Source organism: Cebus imitator, unplaced genomic scaffold (genome assembly GCF_001604975.1).
Source record: "Cebus imitator isolate Cc_AM_T3 unplaced genomic scaffold, Cebus_imitator-1.0 Scaffold9, whole genome shotgun sequence".
NCBI lineage: Eukaryota > Metazoa > Chordata > Mammalia > Primates > Cebidae > Cebus > Cebus imitator.
Window position 1 is genome coordinate 10,738,859 of NW_016107324.1, and position 24,863 is coordinate 10,763,721.

Consider the following 24,863-nt stretch of genomic DNA (forward strand, 5'->3'; position numbering starts at 1 on the left):
CACATCTGTAATCCCAGCTACTTGGGAGGCTGAGACAGGAGAATCACTTGAACCCAGGAGGCGGAGGTTGCAGTGAGCCAAGATAGCACCACTGCACTCCAGCCTGGGTGACAGAGTGAGACTCCATCTCAAAAAAAAAAAAAAAAACGCATTAAAAAAAAAAAAGATTGCATATTAATACAAGCCCTCAGATTAACAAAAAACCCCAAGACCCTAGTAGTTACCTCCTTGCCGTTGTCTGTGTGAATGCAGTTCTTGTCTGGGTTCAACTCAACCACTCTAGCTTTGATCCACTCTACACCAGATGGAATCACACTCGCGGTGGGGCGGCCAGAGGAGGACAGTTGTTTGGCACCAGCACCCACCAGTGTCCAGATTGGCTGGTAGAAATGTCTCTAAAAAACAAAGTATTTGAAGATTTATTGCAATTTGATGCTGATCAAAAAGGGTCATAGCTAGCAGCATGAACTAGATTCTCTGTTACTCCCTCCCGACCCTTAGAGCATTGTATGGAAAAGTCTCCACAAAGTTAGCTCCCCCTATTAGACATCTCCTATTATGGGGAGCTCTGAAGGATGGTCATTCAACACGAGAATTCTTCCAAGATCGTCGAAAAAGCTATAAACTATCTTTAGTGACCACTGCATTATTTATTGCTGAAAGTTGGTTTGGTGTTTAAAATGTACATGTTATATACACATGCATATCCATACATTTATTATGGGTACTTTATGTGAACAAATATTTTTAAAATTAAGACTGGCAGCCCAAATATGGTTCCTCAGGAGCACGTGGAGACAGTGGTAAGTCTGGAGAGTTTACAGCCACTTCCAGGGATCCTCTAAGCTTCATTAACTTCCAACTGTTTTTCCTAAGTCCAATGAGGGCTGTGTTTACTGATCAGCCCTTCTTCTACTTTCTCAGACACTCAGAGATTTCACACCCAAAGACAATACGTACCAGATCCTACTCTACAGTGCAATGCATACTCAAACTTTCATTATTTTCTGGAGTTTTCTTGCTTCAGATGGTCCATTCTTTTTTCTACAGAGTCTCGCCCTATCACTCGGGCTGGAGTACAGTGGCATGATCTCAGCTCACTGCAACCTCCACCTCCTAGGATCAGGTGATTCTCTTACCTCAACCTCCCAAGTAACTGTGCTGTCACACCTGGCTAATTTTTGCATTTTTAGTAGAGATGGGGTTTCACCATGTTGCCTAGGCTGGTCTTGACTTCCTGACCTCAGGTAATCTGCCCACCTCAGCCTCCCAAAGTGCTGAGATTACAGGCGTGAGCCACCGTGCCCAGCAACAGACAGTCCATTCTTGATCTAAGTTAGTGTGAAAGTTCCGGACATAGGGGCAAAGGGCAGACTTGTTTAATGGCCTCTAAGAATTCCAATCCACTTAGAGTAGACTGGGGACCAAGAGTTCTCAATGTTGCCAAAATGCCTCAAAGTGGCTGGCCAGCATTGCCAAAACCCACAGAGAGGTGAAGAGGACACCAGGAATGACTTTGCAATCTCTCTACAATCAATAATATGATCCAAGAGGAGGGAGAGGTCTCCAGTTATAAGAGCTCATCACTGGCCAGTTTATCCTGAACAGTAAGAGGAACAAAAACACAAGCACGGACTTTATTTTTAGACTATGAACATCAGCTTCAGCTAGCACTAAGCCAGACTCGGCAGGGAAATTACCAAGCCTGGGGCTCTGGCAGCTCCTTCCAGAAATTCCTGTCCTGCATTTTCTCACAAGGCAGGACAAACTTGATTTTGGCCACCGAATTGTGCCCAGCTCCCAGAAGAGCCAGTGTCCTTACAAAGAGAAGCCCGGCTGGAGACCTGCCCATGCACTGGCTAAAATACAACATACACCGGAAAGAGGGGCCACCTGATACAGCTCTCAGACCACTGCCGTGTAAGTGATGTTCCTGAATTGAAGAGACGCCACTTTAAAAGGAAAATGATAGAGACTGTCCCCGTTTCCTCTCAAATCATGGCCCTGGGTAACATCATCCCCTACTGGGAACGAGTCTTGGAAAGAAGTATGCCTTCTTCGTCACATCCCCCCTCTGAAACAGGCATCTGATCCACTTTGCTTTTTCCTCCCAAGGACACAGCTCCCAACCGGTACATGCCTAGTTCCATGGGAAACATTAGGCAAGCCACCACAACCCTCGAAGACTTTTCTGAAGCTTTTGGACAATCTTAACATGTCTTTTGTGAGACAATGCCTTACTCAGTGTTCCCTCCTAGTGCCAGCCACCTTTTCTCCCTTATAATCTGCCCTTGCATTTAAATTTCTAAGCCCACTGACAGCTTTTCAGAGGTCTCCCGGCTCCACAGCTCATCCTCCCTTCTACAGAACAGAACAGATAGGAAAGTGCAGCAGCCACTGATTCTCCTCTGGGCAGGAGGGTGGCATTGGGAGAATGTCGTGGGTTGAACTGTGTCTCTCTCAAAGAAGGATGTTAACATTCTAACCCGAGTGCCCGGGAATGTGACCTTATTTGGAAATAGGGTCTTTGTAAATGTAATTGAATTAAGATGAGGTCATTCTTGAATAGAGTGTGCCATAAATCCAATGACTGGTGGCTTTATAGGAGGGTCGTGTGAAGACACAGGGACACAGAGACACACAGAGAACATCCTGTGAAGATGGAGGCAGAGAAGGGAGCGGCACAGCTGTAAGCCAGGGAGTGGCGAGGATTTCAGGGTAAACACCAGAAGCTGGGGAAGAGGCATGAGACAAATTCCTGTCCATCCCCCTCACCCAGGCTGCAGAGGGAGCGTGGCCTTGCCCATAGCTTGGCTTCAAACTTCTAGTATCCAGAACTGCGAGGGAATAAATGGCTGCTGTTTTAAGCCACCCAATTTGTACTGATTTGTTATGGCAGCCCCAAGAAACTAATACAGAGGAGAACACTAAAAGCCAAGAGATCTGTCCTCCCCTCTCTCCTTCCCTCCACTTTCTCCCAGTCCTTTTGGATGGGCTGCTTTCTGTGCCCAGGAGAAGCACTAACGTGGGCACATGAAGACCCACTGCTTGATAGTCATGCCCAACCCTGGAACACACACACAGGTGCACACACACACACACACGCACACATATACACACACACATGCACACACACCCAGGCACTCAAAAGGGGAGGCTTACCTCACTGGGCTCAACAACGGCCACATTCTCTGCACCCACTTTCCTCTTCATGCGGGCGGCCATGGTGATCCCACCACTGCCCCCACCCAGCACCAGCACCTCATAATGCTTCCTGGCTGTGTGGCTGGCCCCTGTGTGCAGCTGAAGGGGGCCAATCGGGTGAGTGCCCAGCCTGAGCAGGCAGGCAAAGAGCTGGGCACGGGGCCCTGACACCACCGCCACCAGCGGCACCATCTTCAGGCAGGATCAGGCTGGAAGGGAAGAGACAGGGCTGTGAGTGCCAAGGTAGAAACGATCGTGTGACTGAAGTGCTTTCTTTCCAGGAGGAAGGGAGGCTGGCATCTGGCCCCTCCAGCTGGTCCCCATTCTCTCTCAAGACCACTTCCCCCACTGGCTATGGTCCCAAGATCTCCCGAGAGCACCAAGTTGGTAGCTATCAATGGGCTACGCTTTCCATTTCTCCCCTTCCTGCTATGTTCAGGCCATCGAGGACTTTGTTTGAAACAGGTTCCCAAATTCTTTAAGTCCTTCCTAATAATCTGTCTGTACCCATCCTTGTCCATCCGTAAGATCTAGGGCACCATCTGGTTTATCCAGCTGTCAGCCCATTCTCCACCAAGACACACTCCCCAATGCTTTCTTTGGGTTTTCAGTCCATTAAAACTGATACATAAGTCCACAAATAGAGGCCTGCAACATTCCTTGCAGTAAAAGGCACCTGAGACCTTGTGGAAACAGAAACTGTCTAGCAAGAAACCCAACTTCTGCAACTCAGAGTGCCCACCAAGGCAATCAAGGCCTCAGCCCCTGGGGCCTCCTGGCTCTGCTCACCCAGGGAAATACGATGTAATCAAATCACTAGCTACAGACATGCAGGTGAAGGCCCTCCACACCTCTAGCAATTTCAACCAGATGATTTTAGAAAGCCATAAAAGGAGCCCTGCCTGGTATCATAAAGTTATATTTTATAGAAGGAATCTGCACATGCTGCTGACCAGTCTTTTATTACATCCAATTCAGTAAACAACTTCTCCTTAATAGTTCCTCTGAGGGACTCACTTTACCTTTAAGAAAACCTGTTTCTACTCTGAGCAGTTAGTGCTTTAGCAGAGAGGAAATTAAGGCTTCTCGGAGACTGACCTTTGCTTTACCCCACGTACAAAGCTGGCCTGACGTCCAGGACCCCATTCAATTATAAAACTTCAAGGGCCCCAACTCACGATATCTTCCTCCCTGGGTATAACAGTGCCCCAGATCCTACCGCCAAGTCCAGTTCTCTGGGTTCAACACTGCTCCAAGAACCCTTTATTAAACGCAAGTGTCCAGCTGGGGATTAACACTTCTAGCTGCTAAGGTTACTAACTTCTTAATGAAATGACTTAATTATATCATTTCACCTCTGACTGGAGGAGAGGAAGGCTGCACAAGGGGATTAGAGAAAGCTGAGGGCAAAGGGGCTATAAAAAGAAGGAAAGGCCTTGGCGAGGGGGAAAATGATAGGGAATGGAAAAGAGGAGCAGAGGAAACTTACCCTTTGACCCTGCATTTCCATTTCTAGGAATCTAATCTAAGGAAATAACCTCTAATACTGAAGAAGAAAAACCTTTACAAAGATGTTTCTCACAAATGTATTCATAATCCAGTCACCCCTCTGTTAATTGGTTTGTGGATTATGCCTAATTATGTCCTGGGGACAAAAAAAACCGTAGGCTCCACACAGGCCAGGGAAGGCTCCGGTCACCACTTTAATACCAGGGCAGAGAGCAATCTGAATATCAAAACAGTAGAGAAAGGTTAACTAAAATATGGAACACAAGATGATTTATGTATTCTTTTAAAATTATGTTCATAAAGAATATATAGGCTGGGCATGGTGGCTCATGCCTGTAATCCCAGCACTTTGGGAAGCCAATGCAGGCAGATCACCTGAGGTCAGCAGTTCAAGACCACCCTGGTCAACATGGTAAAACCCTGTATCTACTAAAAATAGAAAACTTTTTAGCCAGGCATGGTGGTGTGCACCTGTAATCCCAACTACTAGGGAGGCTGAGGCATGAGAATTGCTTGAACCCAGGAGGCAGAGGTTGCAGTGAGCCGAGCCGAGATCATGCCACTGCACTCTAACCTGGGTGACAGAGTGAAGCTCTGTCTCAAAAAAAAAAAAAAAAAAAAGAATATATAAAATGTTTACATAGTGACCAGGATACAAATTAGAAATGCAATATTCTCTCAACTATGTAAGAGAAAATGTATTGAAAATAAACAAAGCCAAAATCTTAACACTGGTAAATGGTTTTCTCTGGGTTTTAGAATAACAAGTGATTTTGATTTCTTCTGCTTTTCTGTATTTTATAAGATCTCTACTATACACACAACATTTTAGTTATGGATACTGGCTGGGCATGGTGGCTCACATCTGTAATCCCAGCACTTTCAGGGGCAGAGATGGGGGATCACCTGAGCCTAAGAGTCTGAGACCAGCATGGACAACATGAGGAAACTCATCAAAAACAAAAATTAGCCAGGCATGGTGGTGCACGCCACTTCATTGCTACATTCTTACAAGATGAAACACACTTAAAAATCCAGGCTGGGTACCGTGGCTCATGCCTGTAATCCTAACACTTTGAGAGGCCCAGGCGGGAGGAATACTTGAGGCCAGGAGTTCAAGACCAGCCATGGCCAAGATGGTGAAACCCCATCTCTACCAAAAATACAAAAAAAAAGGTCTGGGCGCGGTGGCTCACACCTGTAATCCCAACATTTTGGGAGGCTGAGGCAGGTAGATTGCCTGAACTCAGGAATTGGAGACCAGCCTGGGCAACATGGTAAAACTCCATCTCTAGTAAAATACAAAAAAAAGTAGCCAGGCATGGTAGCATGTGCCTGTACTTCCAGCTGCTCAGGAGGCTGAGACAGGAGAATTGCTTGAACCCAGGAGGCAGAGGTTGCGGTGAGCCAAGATCGGGTCACTGTACTCCAGTCTAGGTGACAGAGCAAGACTGCATCTCAAAAAAGAAAAAAGAAATTAGACAGGCATGGTGGCACATGCCTGTAGTTCCAGCTAGCCTGGAGGCTGAGGTAGGAGGATGGTTTCAGTCCAGGAAGTGGAGGTTGCAATGAGCCAAGATCATGCCATTGCATTCCAGCCTGAGTGACTGAGCCAGACCCCATCAAAGAGGAGAAAAAAAAAATAGTCTTGTCACAGTAGCTCGTGCCTATAACCCAGCACTTTGGGAGGCCAAGGCGGGTAGACCACTTTAGGTCGAGTTCAAGATCTGCCTGGCCAACCTGGTGAAACTCCATCTCTAATAAAAATTTAAAAATTAGCTGGGTGTGGTGGCACATGCCTGTAATCCCAGCTACTTGGGAGACTGAGGCAGGGGACAGAGGCTGCAGTGAGCCAAGGTCATGCCACTGCACTCCAGCCTGGGTGACTGTAAAACTCTGTCTCAAAAAAAAAAAAAAAAAAAATTGCCCATGTCCCACCTTCTCATCCGCCTTACTCCAGTAATTCTAAAAAGTGAGGCCAGGCACGGTGGCTCATGCCTGTAATCCCAGCACTTTTGGTGGCCAACGTGGGTGGATCACCTGAGGTCAGGAGTTTGACAACCAGGAGTTGAGACAAGCCTGGTCAACATGGTGAACCTGTCTGTACTAAAAGCACAAAAAAATTAGCTGGGTATGGTGGCAGGTTCCTGTAATCCCAGCTACTCGGGAGGCTGAGGCAGGAGAATCAATCACTTGAACCCAGGAGGTGGAGACTGCAGTAAGACAAGATTGCACCACTGCACTCCAGTCTGGCAGACAGAGTAAGACTTGATTTCAAAGTAAACTGTAGTATATCCATACAATGGAACACTAAACACTCTTCAGCCGCAAAAAAAAAAAAAAAAAAAAAAAAAAAAAAAAAAAAAAAAAAAAAAAAAAAAAAAAGAAAAAGAAAGAAAATCAATAAATAAGGTAAATTAACTTTCATTTACCAAATGGCACATGCAATATATTTTATAATTAAATAATATTATGCTTTTAAGTTAGATAAAAATTCCTCTATTAATTCTAAATTGATTGAGTGCCTCAATAATATTATGCTTTTAAGTTAGATAAAAATTCCTCTATTAATTCTAAATTGATTGAGTGCCTCCTTCAAAGGATCAGAATGCATGGTTTGATATGACTGCAGTCTAACTGGAGAAGAAAGTCCTGCTGATTTGAAAGACAAGGCAGCTGACTGGGCATCCCCTACTTTCATCACCAGCCCCTGGTTCCAGACCCAGTCTGGACAAGTCTTTGGGACTTCATACCTTTCCACTGCAGCCCTTCCTGGACAAGCAATACAGTCTGCCTGTGTCAAAAGCTTGCTAATCTTACATCACATGACGTGGTTTGTGAGCAGCTGGGGCACCTGGCAGAGTTCAAAGTGAGCTGCTGGCTAAGAAAGAATTATTCAGATCGTTTTTAATGAAAGATCTACCCAGCCAAGGGTTGTCATCAACCCTTCAGCTATTTTTGCTTTTGAGGACACAGTGTGTCTTTGACTTCCAACTGTTTTCTCTCAAGCCTAGGCCAGGCTGGGCTCACTCTGCTTTGAGTTTCAATAACCACAGGGTCAACCTTTAACCAATCATCTTTGTAGAACACCTCCAAAATCAAAGAGAAAAACAGACAACAAAGAGTCTCCAGCTCTTGTCGCCCATCCTGTTCCTCCTGCCAGACCCAGCCCAAGCTTACTTACTGTGAGCTGTCGGTACTGATCTCTAAAGCTTTCAGTCTCAGGGCATGAGTGAGCACTATGAACACAGTACAGGTCAGGCTTACACCTGGTGCCCGGGCGGAGAGACTGCTGGAACACTCCTCCTCCTCAGCTAGCTCCTCCCACTTGGGCTTTCTGGGAGTATTTAATTAAGTCAGCCCTAATGCTATCATCAGTTATTTATGCCTCTCAAGTAAATATTTTCTTTTTTCAAATCCAGAAGACAGAATTTGGTAGGAAAACAATTATCACTGCAATAAAAACTAACATTTATTGAGTGTTTACCAGTTGTACTCGTGCTGTCTCAAAGAATCCTTGTAACTTTATAAGTAGAATCCCCATTTTACAGATGATAAAATTGAGGGTTTGAGTAGAGGTAGAGAACTCACCTAAGGTCACATGACTAAGCAACGGAACTTAATTCAAACTAATAATTCAGGGAAATGCCTATAAACAGAAATTATATTATTTTATTGTATTGAATTATTTTTGAGACGGTCTCGCTCTGTCGCCCAGGCTGGAGCGCAGCAGCGTGATCTCCGCTCACTGCACCCTCCACCTCCCGGGCTTAAGTCATTCTCATGCCTCAGTCTCCCGAGTAGCTGGGATTACAGGTGCCCACAACCACACCCAGTTAATTTTTCAACTTTCAGTAGAGGCAGGGTTTCACCACGTTGGCCAGGCCTGTCTCAAACTCCTGACCTCAAGTGATCTGCCAACTTTGGCCTCCCAAAGTGCTGCAATTTACACGCCTGAGCGACTGAGCCTGGCCCATCCTACTTTAAATTTGAAGAAAAATAAAATTCAAGCTGGGCACAGTGCCTCGTGCCTGTAATCCTAGCACTTTGGGAGGCCGAGGCAGATGCCCCACTTGAGGTCAGGGGTGAGAGACCAGCCTGGTCAATAGGGTAAAACCCCATCTCTACTAAAAATACAAAAATTAGCCAGGTGTGGTGGTATGCTCCTGTAATCCCAGCTACTAGTAAGGCTGAGGCAGGAGACTCACTTGAACCCGGGAGGAGGAGGTCACAGTGAGTGGAGATTACCTCACTGCACTGCAGCCTGGGTGACAGAGCTAGACCTGTCTCAAAAACAAACAAAATTAAAGTAGCTTGGCTGAATCCTATGGAGTAGGGTGGGAGATAAGAGGGAATATATGTTTGTTTTGTTTTGTTTTGTTTTTGAGACAGAGTCTCACACTGTCACTCAGGCTGGAGTGCAGTGGCATAATCTTGGCTCACTGCAACCTCCACCTCCCAGGTTCAAGCGATTCTCCTGCCTCATTCTCCTGAGTAGCTGGAATTACAGGTGTCTGCCACAACGCCCAGCTAATTTTTATATTTTTAATAGAGATGGAGTTTCACCATGTTAGCCAGGCTGGTCTCGAACTCCTAATCTCAGGTAATCTACCCACTTTGGCCTCCATGTTATTAAATTTTAACTTACTAAATAAACTGAAAAGAAGGAAATTAAGTTTTTTTTGGCAGAGAAGGGCAAGGTACAATAATAGTGCTGATTTAATTTTTTTAAGAGTCTTTATATTTTAGAAATATGCACGGAGATTCTTATAGTTGAAATGATTTGGAATTCGCTTAAAAATATTTCAGGAGGTGTAAGTGGGTAGGGTTGTAGATGAAACAAAATGGGCCATGAGTTGGCAATAATTTGCAATCAATGGATGGATATATATGAGCATTCCTTGTGGCAGTCTATTTTTGTACATGTTTGATTAAAGTTTACATGATAAAAAGTTAAAATGAGCTAATGAATGAAAAATCAAAAAACAGTATGTCAGAGTGGGCACGGGTTTTGCCCTTTAGTCACTGAAATGTTAAGGTTTGGGCATATTTTAACAACAGCAAGATATTAGCAATACAAGTAACAGCAACACAACCTATAATCGTACAGCGTCCCATGTGCATAGAGCTTTACAATTCACAGGGCCCAAATCTGAGCCCACACTGGAAGCACTGATGTCACTTTACAAATGGGGAAACTGAGGTTCCAAGAGGCGAGGTCACTTAAGGGTTTCACACAATGCACCAGCAGCAGAGCCAGAGCTAGAATAATTCTTTTTCTGAAGAACAACCTTTTCTGAAGATCCTTTGCAGCAGCAATTTGCAGGCATTAGAAGTAGCTAGCAATTCCGAGAGGGAGAAATTCCCAGTCTGGACCGTCCAGCTCCAAATCTTAGGATGGCCTCTCTGCTGGGATGGCACAGAACACAAGAGTCCTGCGTCCCTGGGTGGCCCCACATGCTGTCTCCTAGATGGGCAGGCCTCTAAGCAGGGGCAGATCTGGGTTTTATGGGCATTGACGCCTATACAATTTGGGGCATCAAATTTGGGGTTTCATAACCCAAAATTACAAATACAAAATTAGATACAATATTTAATATGTATTTTGAATGAGAAAGTAAATCACAACAAATACCTGGATCCTTGGTGAGTCAGGACCCTCTGTTCTGAGATCTTCTTTAGACAATTCATCAGAAATACAAACATAGCAATGCTTGCTAGTTACAACCTGGCTACCTCCTGGAATATGCAAAAACTCCCTGCACCCACAGCCAATAAAGGGTCAAAACAATATTTAACTGGAGGAGGTGAAAGGAACAAGGGAGGCAACCAAAGCAAACATCATCATTTCCCTGTTACACGAAGGACATTCCTGCAAACTGGCTCACAAGATTATGGCAGCTGAGTCCCAAATCTGCAATCAGCAAGCTGAAGACCCAGGAGAGCCTATGGTACAGTTTCAGTCTCAAGGACGGCTCAAGACACAGGAAACCCATGTTTCAGTTGAGTCTCAAGGCAGGAAAATATCCGATGTCCCAGCTCCAAGGCACTCAGGCAGGGAGGGCTGATTGCCTTTCATTCACGGGAGTGTTAGCCTTTTCCTTCTATTCAGGCTTTCAATTGATCGGGTGATGCCAACCCACATTGGGGAAGACAATCTGCTTTGCTCAGTCTACCCATTCAAATGTTAATCTCATCCAGAAACACCCTCACAGACACACCCTGAATACCATTTGAACAAATTTCTGGGCATCCCATAGCCCAGTCAAACTAGAACATAAAATTAACCATCACACTCTCTGACTTAAATTATAAGAAGGCAGGCCTAAATGTGGAAATATCTCAAAGAGGACATTGTTACTGTTACCTGATTAGCACAACTTTGTGTGCCAAGAAAATGTCAAACATTAGTCCATAAATGAGATCCTTAGCAAAATCTCATCTTAATCTGAAATACATGCAAGAAATGTGCTCAGTAATATTTACAGCACATTTCAATGGCACTGCATTAGATACTTCATGAAACCAGGCAGGCAACTGTTTCCCCTTCCTGTAAATATTCTGAGTACTACTGTATTAATGATATTTTTCATTGTCTGTATTTTTTTGTGGTTTGACATTTTGGGGCCTTGCTAATCTCAGAAAGACTGCCCTTCCCAGGACTAGCTAACTCTTAAAGATGGTAAATGGCTTGCCTGACTTGCCTATGAGCACACCTTTGGTATACAAACCAACCAATCCAGAGCCATACTCTGAACCACCTCCTCTATCTGGCTTTTACACTCCAGGAGGTCATTTTCCTCTGCCCTGAGTATTCCAGGGCCAGGCATCAGACAATTACGACTCCAGGTAGCCCATGCACCCTGGAGCGCTCCAAAATTACTCAAACTAGCCAATCCCAAACCTGACCAGCCCTTTCCCCTGCCCCACAATACAGTCTTTTGCCTGTTCTTTCCCCTGACTTTTTCTGCCCCCTGACCCAGGCAGGTGCCTTCCCATATGGCCCCATGGGGGCTGTTATGCCTCCTGTTTCTAGGGAACTGTCTGTAAAAGCTGCTTCCGTGATGCCAGTCACCTCCTGATCTGTTGGCCTCAGCATACCCGATTAAAACAAATCCCAGGTACATCGTAACATATCTAGATTAAAATGCGTGTGCCAAACTATTCAGTCATATGGAAGCTTTTACATGTTTAACACATTTTTGTTCTGCTGATTCTCCTCACATGTCCACTAAACTGACAGGTGGCATTTAAAATGCAATTTAATTACAGATTACCAAAGAATGTTGCCTTTATGTGGGTGATTGGGCTAAATTGTTGCAACAAAATAACATAGCTACAGTTTGAGTTTTGAATGTAGCAGCCGCTCTAGAAGAAGCTGCACCTGGCCTTTCCTTTGTCATATACTGTCCTCCATTCTATGGAAACTGAAGATATCTTCTGCACCAAGAAACATCTTCACATCTATTTTATCCATTTAACCTTGATAAAGGAGGGCATCAGCCAGAAGTGTTCAGAAAGGAATGTAAGAAACAAGTTTTCTGCAAGGTCTAAGTCTATGTGCAAATTCAGGCTTATACCTACGCTGAATTCGTCTTAATCACACGGTGGCTACATTTGCAGAACTGAAAATCAGGAAACAAACTAAGCTGAATGTTTATTAGGAGAATCTTTACCTGCACAAATGATACGCAGATTAAATTACATTTAGCTATGCCAAATAGGTAAGTATATCTTTACAAAATAGACTTACCTGAAATCTGTATGGTCACAATTCTGCTGCTGTTTAAGAATATTTCCACAAGCATTCATTGAGCACCTACTATATATAAAAGACTGTTCAAGGTGCTGAGGATTCAGCAGTGAACTAAAGACATTTCATGCAATCATTTGAGCTTACATGCGTGTGCTGAGAGACAGCAATTTCTCCAGGCCTTGCCCCCTTCCACTCTTTGAGCTAGGGCATTGAGGCTTTACATGGGAAAAGAAAGTTCTGGAAAGTAATCACGCAAAGAGGCAGATTTGAGAGGAGAAACAAAGCCAGTTTGACGTGGGTTGATTTTGACAAATCAGTGAGGAGACTATTGCAGTGGTCCAGGTGTGAGCGATAAGGGCCTGAATTAGGTCTAGTTAGCATTAGAAATGCAAATAAAGATTCACATAAGATAGAGGCTGGAAGACAGAATAATTTCAAGAGACGTGGGAAAGTCTTCTGAGAGGAAAAAAGACTCAAAGTTGACATCTAGGCAGCTGAAGAAAAAAGAATTATGTGAGCAAAAACAGAGAAGTGATGGCAGGGACCTGTTTGGGCTAGTTTTAGGCAGCTGGGTTCAAGATTTTGAAAGTAGAATTGCTTGCAATGAGAATCTCCTAACTGTGGACATAAAGGAGGGCAGTCTCAGGCAGGTGTGCACTGGGAAGAGGAGAAACAAGATTGGATAGGCATGTGTTACTAAAGTTTAGGTCCGAGAGCTTAATCCCAGACAACTGCAATTTGATCTGGATGTCACAAAGCAGCAACCTGCAGGCCAAGTCCAGGCCAGAGCCATGTTTTGCTTGGTTCACAGTGCTTTTCTTGCATTTTCAATTAGTCATCAACATTAAAAAATTTGGAGATCTCGCCAAAAATATTTCAGATTCTTGGCCTCTAACACTAAGCCCACATTATCACATGGAAACTCTCCACCCTGCATGAGGTTTCAGTTCACCCCAGCCCCACTCCGCCCATGTTGCTCATTTGTTACCTGCTGAGCCCTGGTGTGCATTCAGCCTGTGGTTACTGCTAATGACTGTGAGAGCCCTTGGAAGGTCTTAATAAAACTGGATTTAGAAAGACTTAGATTTTCCAGGGGAAGTTGAGAGGATGAACTGAGGTAATTTAGTTGAGGTCAGCGTTTCTGAGTGTTTATTAGATGCCAGGCATTGTGCTAGGCACTACAGAGCCAGTGGTGGGTAAGAAGAGTCTCTCTGTTATAGCAGGAAAGACCAGGAATATGTAGATCCATTGAGTGGCTGTTTCAGAAATTCAGGCACCAGTGAGGGCAGGGTCTGGGCAATGGGAACAGAGATGAAGGGTGTGAATGTGAGATACACACTGACATTTTTACAACAATCAGCTATAGGGGATAAAGAAGAAGGAAGGCTGTGAACTATGACAGTACATCCACTTGTTCAGGTGAATATAATGAAGACAGGATGTAAGCAGCAGTACTAGAATTACTTAAAGTGGAGTAAAGGTCTAAGGCACTGCGAGAGAGAAGGAAAGCATGCCCCTTAAAAATTGAATGAGTGTTCTTCCTCTTGGCACACCTCCTCTTGAGTAATGGCCGTGCTATTCTTGCCTTTGTGTTCAGGAACTGTATTACTATATTGTTAACGAATAAAGAAAATGGAGCAATCTTCACTTAGCCCTGCAGGGCCATGTTGAATCTCTCCCTCTGGAGCTGTTATAAATCCAAACATTTGTTTAAATATTAAGCTGTGAAGCAAGTGCACCAGTAGTGGGCCAGGACTGAGTCATCAGGGAAACAGGAACAAGCTATACAGCTCTCTGATGATTCAAGGACTGGAGCGGCACTGGGGTTCTTCAGTTCCCTCACTCTTTAGGGGAAAACTGTAGGAATTTTCTTTACAGAGTTACTGGTTAAGAGTCGCTAATGGGCCGGGCGCGGTGGCTCAAGCCTGTAATCCCAGCACTTTGGGAGGCCGAGGCGGGTGGATCACGAGGTCAAGAGATCGAGACCATCCTGGTCAACATGGTAAAACCCCGTCTCTACTAAAAAAAAATACAAAAAATTAGCTGGGCATGGTGGTGCGTGCCTGTAATCCCAGCTACTCAGGAGGCTGAGGCAGGAGAATTGCCTGAACCCAGGAGGCGAAGGTTGTGGTGAGCCGAGATCGCGCCATTGCACTCCAGCCTGGGTAACATGAGTGAAACTCCGTCTCAAAAAAGAAAAGAGTTGCTAATGAGGACTGCAATGAAACAGTGGCTCCTTTGCTACTGAGAAATTTCCTACAAATTTCCCTAGCCTATGCTTATTTTACAGTCAGAGAAAGCATTACAACAAGAGAACTGACAATTTCACCAAACCAATACAAACACTAAGCAGAAAACAAAAATTGTATCTACATAAGGAAAATGCTTGCATTCAGGTTCCAGGAAAGAAAAAAGAAAAAAAAGTCAGTCAATTGGATTATTTCAACTGAAAAGAGTTTTGACTGAATCATATAGGGGGGAAAAAACAAAACAAAAAAAATTCTTGTTTTTCTGCTTGCTATAGTTACTGAGAGCCTGTCTCTCACATTCTAGTACATAAACAAGCACGACTTAGCTCCCCTTCAACCCTACCACTCACAGTTGGCCTCTGGTCAGGTAAATTTCAGGTTTCCTTTCCTAGTCTGTACAAGCCTGTGTGTGCCCATCTGCAGACTGTAGGACACGACTCACTGGAGAAGGAAGCCTGATGTGCAATCGGTGTACTCCCAGTCACACAACAGGGATCAACTTGTTTTTTTTGACTTTGTTAAATTACATTAAAATTGCTCATCAGCCTCAGGAGCATTGGGATTTCCACTCAGAGTCTCACATGCAAGCAGTTCACTGTAAACCGGGACTGGCCATTTCATTCAGGCATATCATTCCTTGGAATCCAGCGTGTGCATAAACCATAATCAGAAAACACTCTTTAAATACAAGGTATACATCTCCTATTTGAACATAGTTGGAGAAACTCTAAACTCAATCCTTTAATAGTTAAGACAGAATGAGGCGTACACAGCTCACATCTCTCCTGTGTCCAGCTAGGTGACACTGACTCGTTCCTGGTGAAGCTTTGTCTGAGGGCATATCAAGAGTCAAGAAACCCAGGGCCACAGTCCAGGGAGTGCTAGGCACAGCTCATCCTGACTCGTTCTGGGCCACGCTTTCTTCATCAATGGAATAAAGGCTGGGTATCGTCAAAGGTCCCCTGCTTCTCTAACACTCTGCTGGCCTCTAAATGAGAAAAGGAAAAGGGAAGTTCACAAGCAGGCATTCAAATGGGGACACTTGTTCTAATAACTCCTTAGATTGATCAGAGATGTGAATTTTTTTGGCAAAGAATAACAAGGCTTTATAAGCAGGCCTGGCACATAATTAGAATGGAAACCATTCCATTAAATGAAAAAAACTTTCATTCCCGAATCAAAGTTCTCTGAGGGCTGGGCTAGGGCCAAAAAGTGGAGATTCATTATGATCAGAAGGGAGTCATCCCCTGGTATTTAAGGAAGATTATCAACATCATCACTCATCACCCACCATGCATTTATAAAACACTTACTATGTACATGGCACAACAGCTAACCTGGGTCACTTGCTGAAGATGCCAAGTTTTTCTTTTCCTAATAGTCAAAGTCATGAAGGTGAATATGACTTTAACAACCTCAAGCAGGATCCTAGGGACCACACGGGATGTCTGCAGAAGGAGATTACATGAGAGATTCTTCTGCGTAAGTGAGGTAAGGGATCCCAAGGGCAAGTGATGGACATGTCGGGATCATGACTTAAAAGAGATGGTGCCTAGTCGTAGCCATTTTTTTTTAACCAATTGTCTGCTTGGTAAAACCAGTTCTATCAATTTGCTAGAGCTGCCATAACACAGTACCATATACTAGATGAAGTCTAGAACAGAAATTTATTTTATCAAAGAACGGACATTTACTTTCTCAACGGTCTGGAGATTAAAAGTCCAAGACCTCAGTGCTGACAAGATTGGTTTCTCCTGGGACCTCACTCTCCGGTTTGCAGATGGCCACCTTCTCACTGTGCCTTTGTGTGGCCTTTTCTCTGTGCACACATGCTCTTGATTAGTCTTCTTCTTATAAGGATACTATTTATATTGGATTAGGACCCCACCCACCCCATTGACCTAATTTAATTATCTTTTTTTTTTTTGAAACTTAGTCTTGCTCTGTTGCCCAGGCTAGAATGCAGTGGTGTGATGATCTCCAGGCTCAATGCAACCTCGTCCTCTCAGGTTCAAGTGATCTCATGCCTCACAGCCCCCGAGGAGTTGGAATTACAGGTGTGGGCCACTTCACCTAGCTAATTTTTTTAATTTTTAGTAAAGACAAGGTTTCTCTATGTTGGCCAGCCTGGTCTCGAACTCCCCACCTCAAGCAATCTGCTCGCCTCGGCCTCCCAAAGTGCTGGGATTACAGGCATGAGTCAACACAGCTGGTTAATTATTCTTTTATTGAGACAAGGTCTTGCTATGTTGCCCAGGCTAGCCTTGAACTTCTGAGCCCAAGCAGTTCTCCCCTCAGCCTCCCAAGTAGCTTGGGCTACAGGGGCTCACCACCACTCCTAACTACCTCTTTAAAGGCACTATCTCCTAACATAGTCACATTCTAAGATTCTGGGGGTTAGGGTTTCAACATATGAATTTGGTGGAGGCCAAAAGGGAGCCCAGCTGAGTTCCTAACGCCAGTATTTGCCCTCTCCAAAGTTATAGGCATAGATAGTCCCAGTGTTTTCTAAATTTCCTGGGGATTTTTAGTTGTTTGTTTTTGTTTGTTTTTTCACAAAGTTCTCTACCTCCTGCCCCAATTTAGCACTTTCACAATGTAAAGCACAGGGACAGTTGGCTAGATCTACTTTTAGATCTACTTTTCTTTATCACTATTACCATCCTCATCTGTGGGATTACATAGAACTTTAAGGTTAGGATTAAGAAGCAACTAGTTGGCTTCAAGCCAGGTCCAGGCAGCTCTTCCTAAACTACCCAAACTGCTCCTATTCACCAGGTCTTCAGAGTCAAAGAGGAGTTATGTAGTGGATAATGGAGCAGGGAAAGGTGAAAAGAGAAGAAAAAAGTACATCTATGCCCAGAAATGCCTTGTCATGGGTCTGTCTCCATTCTTTATAAGACATTTCCTGTGTTACAACACGGTGGATTAACAAATCTACACACAGGCAACATGGAGGAGAAACCGTTCTGCAAAGGAATCCGGTTTCCTATCAACATTCAATTTCATTTTCACTGGCAGAACACCAGTCACACAGACACGCACACACAGACCCTGGGCCCTGACTAACATTTTAAGCAACCCCCTTTCAGATGTGTTTATATATTTGTTCAGCCAGTTAAAAAAAAAAAAAAAAGACCCAAACTTAAACAAAGTCATTTCCCAAACCACCAGCTGTCTCCTTAATGAATTTTGTTTTTTGGATATAGTAACAAGTAACCATTTCCAACCCACTTATTCATTCAATAAATACTGAGTACCTCCCCAGGCTTGGGGATATAACAGGGAAGGCCATAAACTTGGGAGGGATACAGATAAGTTCTTATAAATGATAATTACTTCAGCTCTCCACACCAAGTGCAGTGCTGGGTACCTTAAATATTTGGGAAGGTGTTATCATCTCCACTGTACAATGGAGAAGCCAAGGCTAAAAGAAGTTCAAAAGCCAAGGTTAGGCCAGGCACGGTGGCTGCTTTGGGAAGACGAGAAGGGCAGAGATCACTTGAGGTCAGCAGTTCTGGACCAGCCTGGCCAACATGGTAAAACCCTATCTCTACCAAAAGATACAAAAATTAGCCGGGCGTGGTAGTGTGTGCCTGGTGTAATCCCAGCTACTAGGGAGGCTGAGGCAGGAGAATCGCTTGAACCCAGGAAGAGGTTGCAATAAGCAGAGATCGCCTCACTGTACTCCAGCTTAGGTGACAGAGCAAAGCCATGTCTCAGTCAAGATTATAATGGACCTTGGAAATGTCAATGGAAGGGTCAAGCCCAGAAGCCAAGTCACCTTACTTCCTGGTCGGTGCCCTTTCTACTATCAGAGGATCTTAACCTGAACCCAACACCTTAGAGGGAAACATTTTTTACATCTTTATTTTTACTGATATTTATTATTTACATGTTTTTATTTCTCTAGTATCTAATTGAAATTTAACATTTACTTCAGTTATGTATGTAGCCAACAAACCAAAACAGTTAATATAACCTTGTTATTAAATACTGCCTAAGTTTTTTAAAGGCACATATATTACTACATCATAAATTATTTTATAGCTGGGTGCAGTAGCTCACATCTATAATCCCAGTACTTCGGGAGCCTGAGGCAGGCGGATCACCTGAGGTCAGGAGTTCAAGACCAGCCTGAGATCAAGAGCAACATGGAGAAACCCTGTCTCTACTAAAATTACAAAAAAATTAACTGGGTGTGCTGATGCATGCCTGTAATCCCAGCTACTCAGGAGTCTGAGGCAGGAGAATCGAACTTCAGCCTGGGTGACAGAGCAAGACTCCATCTCAAAAAACAAAACAAAACAAAAAAAAAACACCTTAGTTATTATAAATTCTTTTGATGTTTTGACAAGTGTTTTGCAATTCGTTTCCTTTATAATACTCTTCCTTTTATTTTATACCTTTTAAAAAGTATTGCTCTGGTCGGGCACGGTGACTCACTTGTGTAATCCCAGCACTTTGGGAAACCGAAGCATGTGGACCACTTGCGGCCAGAAGTTCGAGACCTGCCTGGGCAACATAATAAAACCTGTCTCTACTAAAAATACAAAAATTAGCCAAGTGTGGTGACCTGTGCCTGTAGTCCCAGCTACTCAGGAGGCTGAGGCAGGAGAATCGCTTGAACCCCAGAGGCAGAGGTTGCAGTGAGCCAAGACTGTGCCACTGCACTCCAGCCTGGGTGACAGATCAAGACTCTGTCTGAAAAAAAAAAAAAAGGATTGTTCTGAGAAAGAGTCTTTAGCCTTCCCAGAAATGCCAAAGGGGAGCGCGGCGCACAAATGGACAAGAGTCCTGCATTATAGCAATGGGCAGCCCAGGCAAAGCCAGGGGCTCTGCTCAGTGTCTGAGCAAAAAGCCAGGTTGGAATTTTGATAAATAAAAGAGAGAGATGAAGAAGAAAGGAAATGAACCCAGATTCCACCATAAGATCCTTTTGCCCTTTCCACCAATTCCTGTTCAGCAGATGCCCTAAATCCTCTCCCCTTCAGGTTTCAGCTGCAGCTGACCCCTCGAGTGCCCCTCTGTCCCACGTGCAGTGTCAGTGGATGACTGTGTCAATCCCTGGCCCCGGGTCTCTGAGCACCCACTCCCTCTCGGTGACGGACGGTGCTGAGTGACAGTCAACAAGTGGAAGGCGCCAGAAACATTCACACACCAACACCACCGATACTTCGGTTTAAGCGCCCCTCGCGGTGTGGCCTCTCCGCGGCCCTGAGGCTCTGACACTCCAAGAAGGAAGCAAGAGTCCCCTAAGACCCGGGTTCCAGACGAGGGCAGCAAGAGCTGCAGGTGTCCGGAGTTGGGGAAGGCAAGCTTGGGGCGCGGCACATCGGGTCTGCGGAGTCCCAGCTGCGGACACCGAGTTGGGGCAACAAACAGCCTCAGTGGTGGTCGCTGTCCCTGCCCAGCAGTCTCCCTCCCCTGGCCTAGGGCCCGAGATCGGCCGCCCGTTGCCTCTTACCCTGGCGTGAGCGGAGCCTTCGGTCACTGCGTTGGCGCAGCAAAACCAGCCGCTCCCTTCTGGGTCTCAAGGCCTGGACCCGGGCTCCGCCCGCCCTCCCGCCCTCCTGGCCCTTCGTGCGGAGGTTGGAGGCGGGGAAAGCGAGGCTCCCCCCAGGAAAGGTCCTGAAAAGTCCCGCCGTGCCCCGCCCGGCGCCGCAGCCCAGACACCATGGTCACTGCCCCCACCAGGGCTTTGAGGGCTCACGGGGCACAGAACCAGGAACAAGTGGCCAGCCGACCTGGGGTGCTGCTACCGGGCCAGACTTGCCCCTTGCGCGCCCTGAAGGGCGGACCAGCAGGCTCGTGCGCGGAGGGCACGGAGGCCACCTGACGCTCCCGCCCCTGGGTGCCAACAGCGTTTCGTAATCCGGGCAGGCAAAGGCGGGGTGGGGTGCAGAGAGGTCCTGGCAGTTCCCACTGGGTCCTCCAGTGCGCCCTGGGCTTCTCTCCATGTTCCCACGGCTGCCCAGAAACACAGGCATTCCCGCGCTCATTTCACAAAGAAGGCGACCGAGGTTCAACCTTGGTGTGCGCTGGAGCCCTTGCCTCAAAACGCGCAGGCAGGGGTAAGCTGGCTTCCAGCCACTGGCCTCCACATTGTGTCCCATCCCATATTCACGACGGGACATCTTCAATTGACGCCTCTTTCTAGGTGGATGTAAAGTGTTAGTGAGTCCTTCTCCAGCGTACCAGATTCAGTAACCCTTTTTACAATAACAGGGTGTCCCAAAAATCTTAAAACTTGAGAAATGCAAGTGCTAGAAGTTTTCAAAAAACAAGACAAAACAAAATTTTTAAAAAAAAGGCTTGAAAGTTTATTTGCATTTCTTTTACACTTATTTAGTTTCATGAATTTTGAAAATCATATATATATAGAGAGAGAGAGAGTCTCACTGTGTCGCTGAAGCTGGAGTGCAGTAAGTAGAGCAATCTTGACTCACTGCAACCTCTGCCTCCAGGTTCAACCAATTCTGTGCCTCAGCCTCCTGAGTAGCTGGGACTACAGGTGTGCCCCACCATGCCTGGATAATTTTGTCTGTTTCAGTAGAGATGGGGTTTCACACCATGTTGGCCAAGCTGGTCTCAAACTCCTGGCTTCAAGCGATCTGCCCTTCTGGGCTTCCCAAAGTGCTGGGATTATAGGCATGAGCCACTGTGCCCGGCCTTGCTTAATTACTTTTTTAATTTTTTTCAATTTCCACTTTCTATCTTTAATCAAAGGGACTGACTGTATCTATGGCAAAATCATCATGAACAATATAACTACAAATGCAGACTGTAGACTTTTGTTGGCAACTCAATTCCATCTGCAGCATTGCTTCTGTGACATGATTTTTTTTTCTTTTTTCTTTTTTTTTTTTTGAGATGGAATCTCGCGCTGTTGCCCAGGCTGGAGTGCAGTGGCACAATCTCAGCTCACTGCAACCTCTGCCTCCCAGATTCAAATGATTCTCCTGCCTCAACCTCCCAAGTAGTTGGAACTATAGGGGTACACCACCACTCCTGGCTAATTTTTGTATTTTTAGTAGAGACAGGGTTTCACCATGTTGCTCAGGCTGGTCTTGAACTCCTGGCCTCAAGTGATCTGCCCACCTTGGCCACCCAAGGTGCTGGGATTATAGGTATGAGCGCCCCATCAACATGATTTTCTGAAATGGCAAATAACTCTGGTAAAGCAGCTCTGAACAAAATAAAGTATACTTTTTTCTTTCTTTATTCCAACAGAATCCATTCCTGGAAACTTTTGTATATTAAAACCATGCAAAATGCATAATGTTTATCTGAACTAGAACCTAAATAGCTTTACCAAAAAAAAATGTTTTTTGCATATTTGAATGTTGGCGCAAGGGACAGGACACCAGAGATTGTGCAGAACTCTAGACAGTTAATTGGGTTTTATGTTTGTTGTTTTTTTGTTTTTATAATTGAGAACAGGCCTCACTCTGCCACCCAGATTGGAGTGCAATCACAGCTCACTGCAGCCTCGAACTCTGGAGCTCAAGCAGTCCTCCCACCTCAGCCTCACAAGTAATTAAGACCATAGGCATGTACCCTCTTGCCCAAATAACTTTTTTCTAAATTTATTTATTTTTTGTAGAGAAGGGATCTCACTAAGTTTCCCAGGCTGGACTTGAACTCCTGGGCTCAAGCCACCCTCCCACCTCAGCCTCTCAAAGTGCTGGGATTACAGAAGTGGGCCACCATGTGTGGCCAGGACAGTTTATTGTTATATGGCACTGTTCACATACCATGGCAGGTTGGCATCCTTGGTTCCCACTCTCTAAATGTCAATAGATTCTGTCCGAAATTTATGACAAATAAAAAGCCCCCTCCTATAGTTCCAAAATATTTCACCTCACCTCCCACTCCCATCACCCTTCACATCCAAGTCAAGAAACCCTGGTTTAAATGGGAAGGATGCACGCAGGGAGGAATCACAGGAGATGTGCTGCTTGCTGGGTGGTTTGAGCTTGGTGGCTGTGGAATCAGATTCGGAGTTAAGAAACATGTCCTGACCATATCCCACATGCTGAAAGCCTCCAGTGTATTTATTCCACGATTTCACCCAAGAGCCCTCCTTCCAATACAAAAGAAAACATTTCAAAGGAGAGCAGAAGTTGTAACTTGCCCATCAGACAACAAGGAAGGGGACTGAGAGTTGACTCACTTACTCACGTAGTCATTCTTTCATCTCATGGATATTCTCTGAGTCCTTGCCTTTTGTGTCCAGCAAGCCCTGTGCCTGCTGTCTAGGCATACACTGTTGAAAACAATCAAGTCTGATTCCTACCCATGTGAAGTTTGCAGAGGAATAAAAGCGTACTTGGGGATATGGGAAACTGAAAGAAGGATCATTAAAGTGTGGGAAGAGGAAGTGATAGGAGGAGCTGGCACTAAGCGGAACACACCCCAATTCAAGAACATCCGGGAGAAGGAAAACAAATCCAAACCGGGGCTCTGGGAAGATGTGCAGGCACATAGACAGGTAGGATTGGCGATAGGAATGAGTAGAAATAGAAAAGGGAACAGAGAAAGGGATCCTTATTGCAAGGAAGGGAAGGCTCAGGAGGAAGATCAGGGCTTACCTGGTGGTGTAACCCAACCCTTTATTCCTGAGGGGTCAGAACTCACGATAACTATACTCTTCTAAGGCTGGGGTTGCTGCATCTGTCTATTCACAGTTATAATGGGGCTAGGGTGTATAGGAGGTGCCAAACCTGAGTCCTACACATATTCTCCTTGCTCTATCTTGTAAATAAACTTACTTTCCCCTAATGATCAGTTCATTGCTCTTGCTAATATACCAATTCCTCTCTTGCCTGCTGGTGCCTGAACACAAAAAGTACAAAGTGCCTTGTCAGCAGTCACAAATTATAGTTCAGTGGGACCTTTATTATATTCCTGGCAAGAGGGTGTTCCCTTTGAGAATCAGGACCTCCAATCATGCAGAGCCTAGAATTGCACAGAATGAAAGCAGAAAATCCCCCAGTGGAGCATTGGGGAATGGTAGTATGTGGGCCAACGGAAATAATGGTGAGTGGGGCCACTTCTCCTTCCATCCCTTAGTTTCCTGACCCTTGTATAATAGCTAATTATATAGCTAACTATTCCTGAACCTTGTATAATAGGTATTATTTCCCATGCACCTCAGGCACATTGTTGATTTGTGGTGAAATAACTCTACTGGTTTCTAGGGCCAAAAGTTCAATATAGATGTAATGAGTATGCCTGAGGTTGTCAAAAAATCCTGTACAGGCAATGCTACAAGCGGCGACTGTCAGAAAACACAAACAGGAACAAATGATGGAAATCCTAATGATTTTCTGCTCATACCACAAAACGTTGGAAATCCACAAGAATATTTTCCCCTTGTATTGAAGAAAATTGTGATTAAAAGTTTTTTCTCCCAATTTTCAGAATCAAAAGCATTTTAGAAGGTTTTTAAGGCTACCATGGGTCTTCTAGATCTCCAGCACCCCCATCACTTTCTCTATGTGGATTCAGTCTACTATAAACCGCTTCAATAACATTGCACTTGCCAACAAGGCCTCCCCCAGGAGGCAAATTTGGGATATTTTCTGCAGACAAGATGTGCATGACATGGGCAAGATCAGGCATTCCTTCCTCACCAGACTTCTCTATAATCTCTTCAACCTGTGATTCCAAGTGCTTATCCAACTCTAAATCTTTTTTCACCTGAGACCTTGGGAGCATTTGTAAAGCAAACTAGTACAATACTCATGTTATCTCAACTTCCCTTATGTAAACAAGTGTCCACTACCCAACTGCACACATTTTCCAGGTCATCAGATACCTCAAGCCTAGATTTAACAAATTCACAGAGCTCCTCATGGCACCATATAGTGGTCACTGATTTAATTAATGTACCATGTCCTGAAAGATGTCGCTTCATTCTTTCACATCTTTTCTCAGAGCTGGCATTTAAGTTGTAACTTGAGACCATCTCAACAATCTATATAAGGCCAGTTACTTCTGGGCGGTGCAGTTCATATTACAACCAGTGAATCCCATGGTCATGACCTACTCCCACGCCTCCTTCACTTGAAGTAGATTCCCTGGTTGGATGCTCTGCTATATAAGATTCCACATCTGTGGATCAAGCATTCCTTAAGCTT

At 44.9% G+C, this 24,863-nt stretch overlaps 1 protein-coding gene across 2 annotated transcripts in view; it reads right to left on the reverse strand.

Annotated features, from left to right (window-relative positions):
- The window catches only part of SQOR (sulfide quinone oxidoreductase), a 51,898-nt gene extending 31,342 nt beyond the window's left edge, over nucleotides 1-20,556 (reverse strand). The window contains exons 1-4 of one of the 2 annotated variants that reach the window (XM_037744501.1): nucleotides 20,186-20,370; nucleotides 12,467-12,535; nucleotides 3,163-3,413; nucleotides 225-395 (exon numbers count right to left, since the gene is read on the reverse strand). In XM_037744501.1, coding sequence (XP_037600429.1) covers nucleotides 225-395; nucleotides 3,163-3,396 — 405 coding nt within the window. In that variant the 5' untranslated portion in view covers nucleotides 3,397-3,413; nucleotides 12,467-12,535; nucleotides 20,186-20,370. Of the gene's footprint in view, nucleotides 1-224; nucleotides 396-3,162; nucleotides 3,414-12,466; nucleotides 12,536-20,185 lie in introns of both variants that reach the window. The other variant, XM_017545350.2, reaches the window with a different exon arrangement.
- Between the last annotated feature and the right edge of the window lie 4,307 nt (nucleotides 20,557-24,863).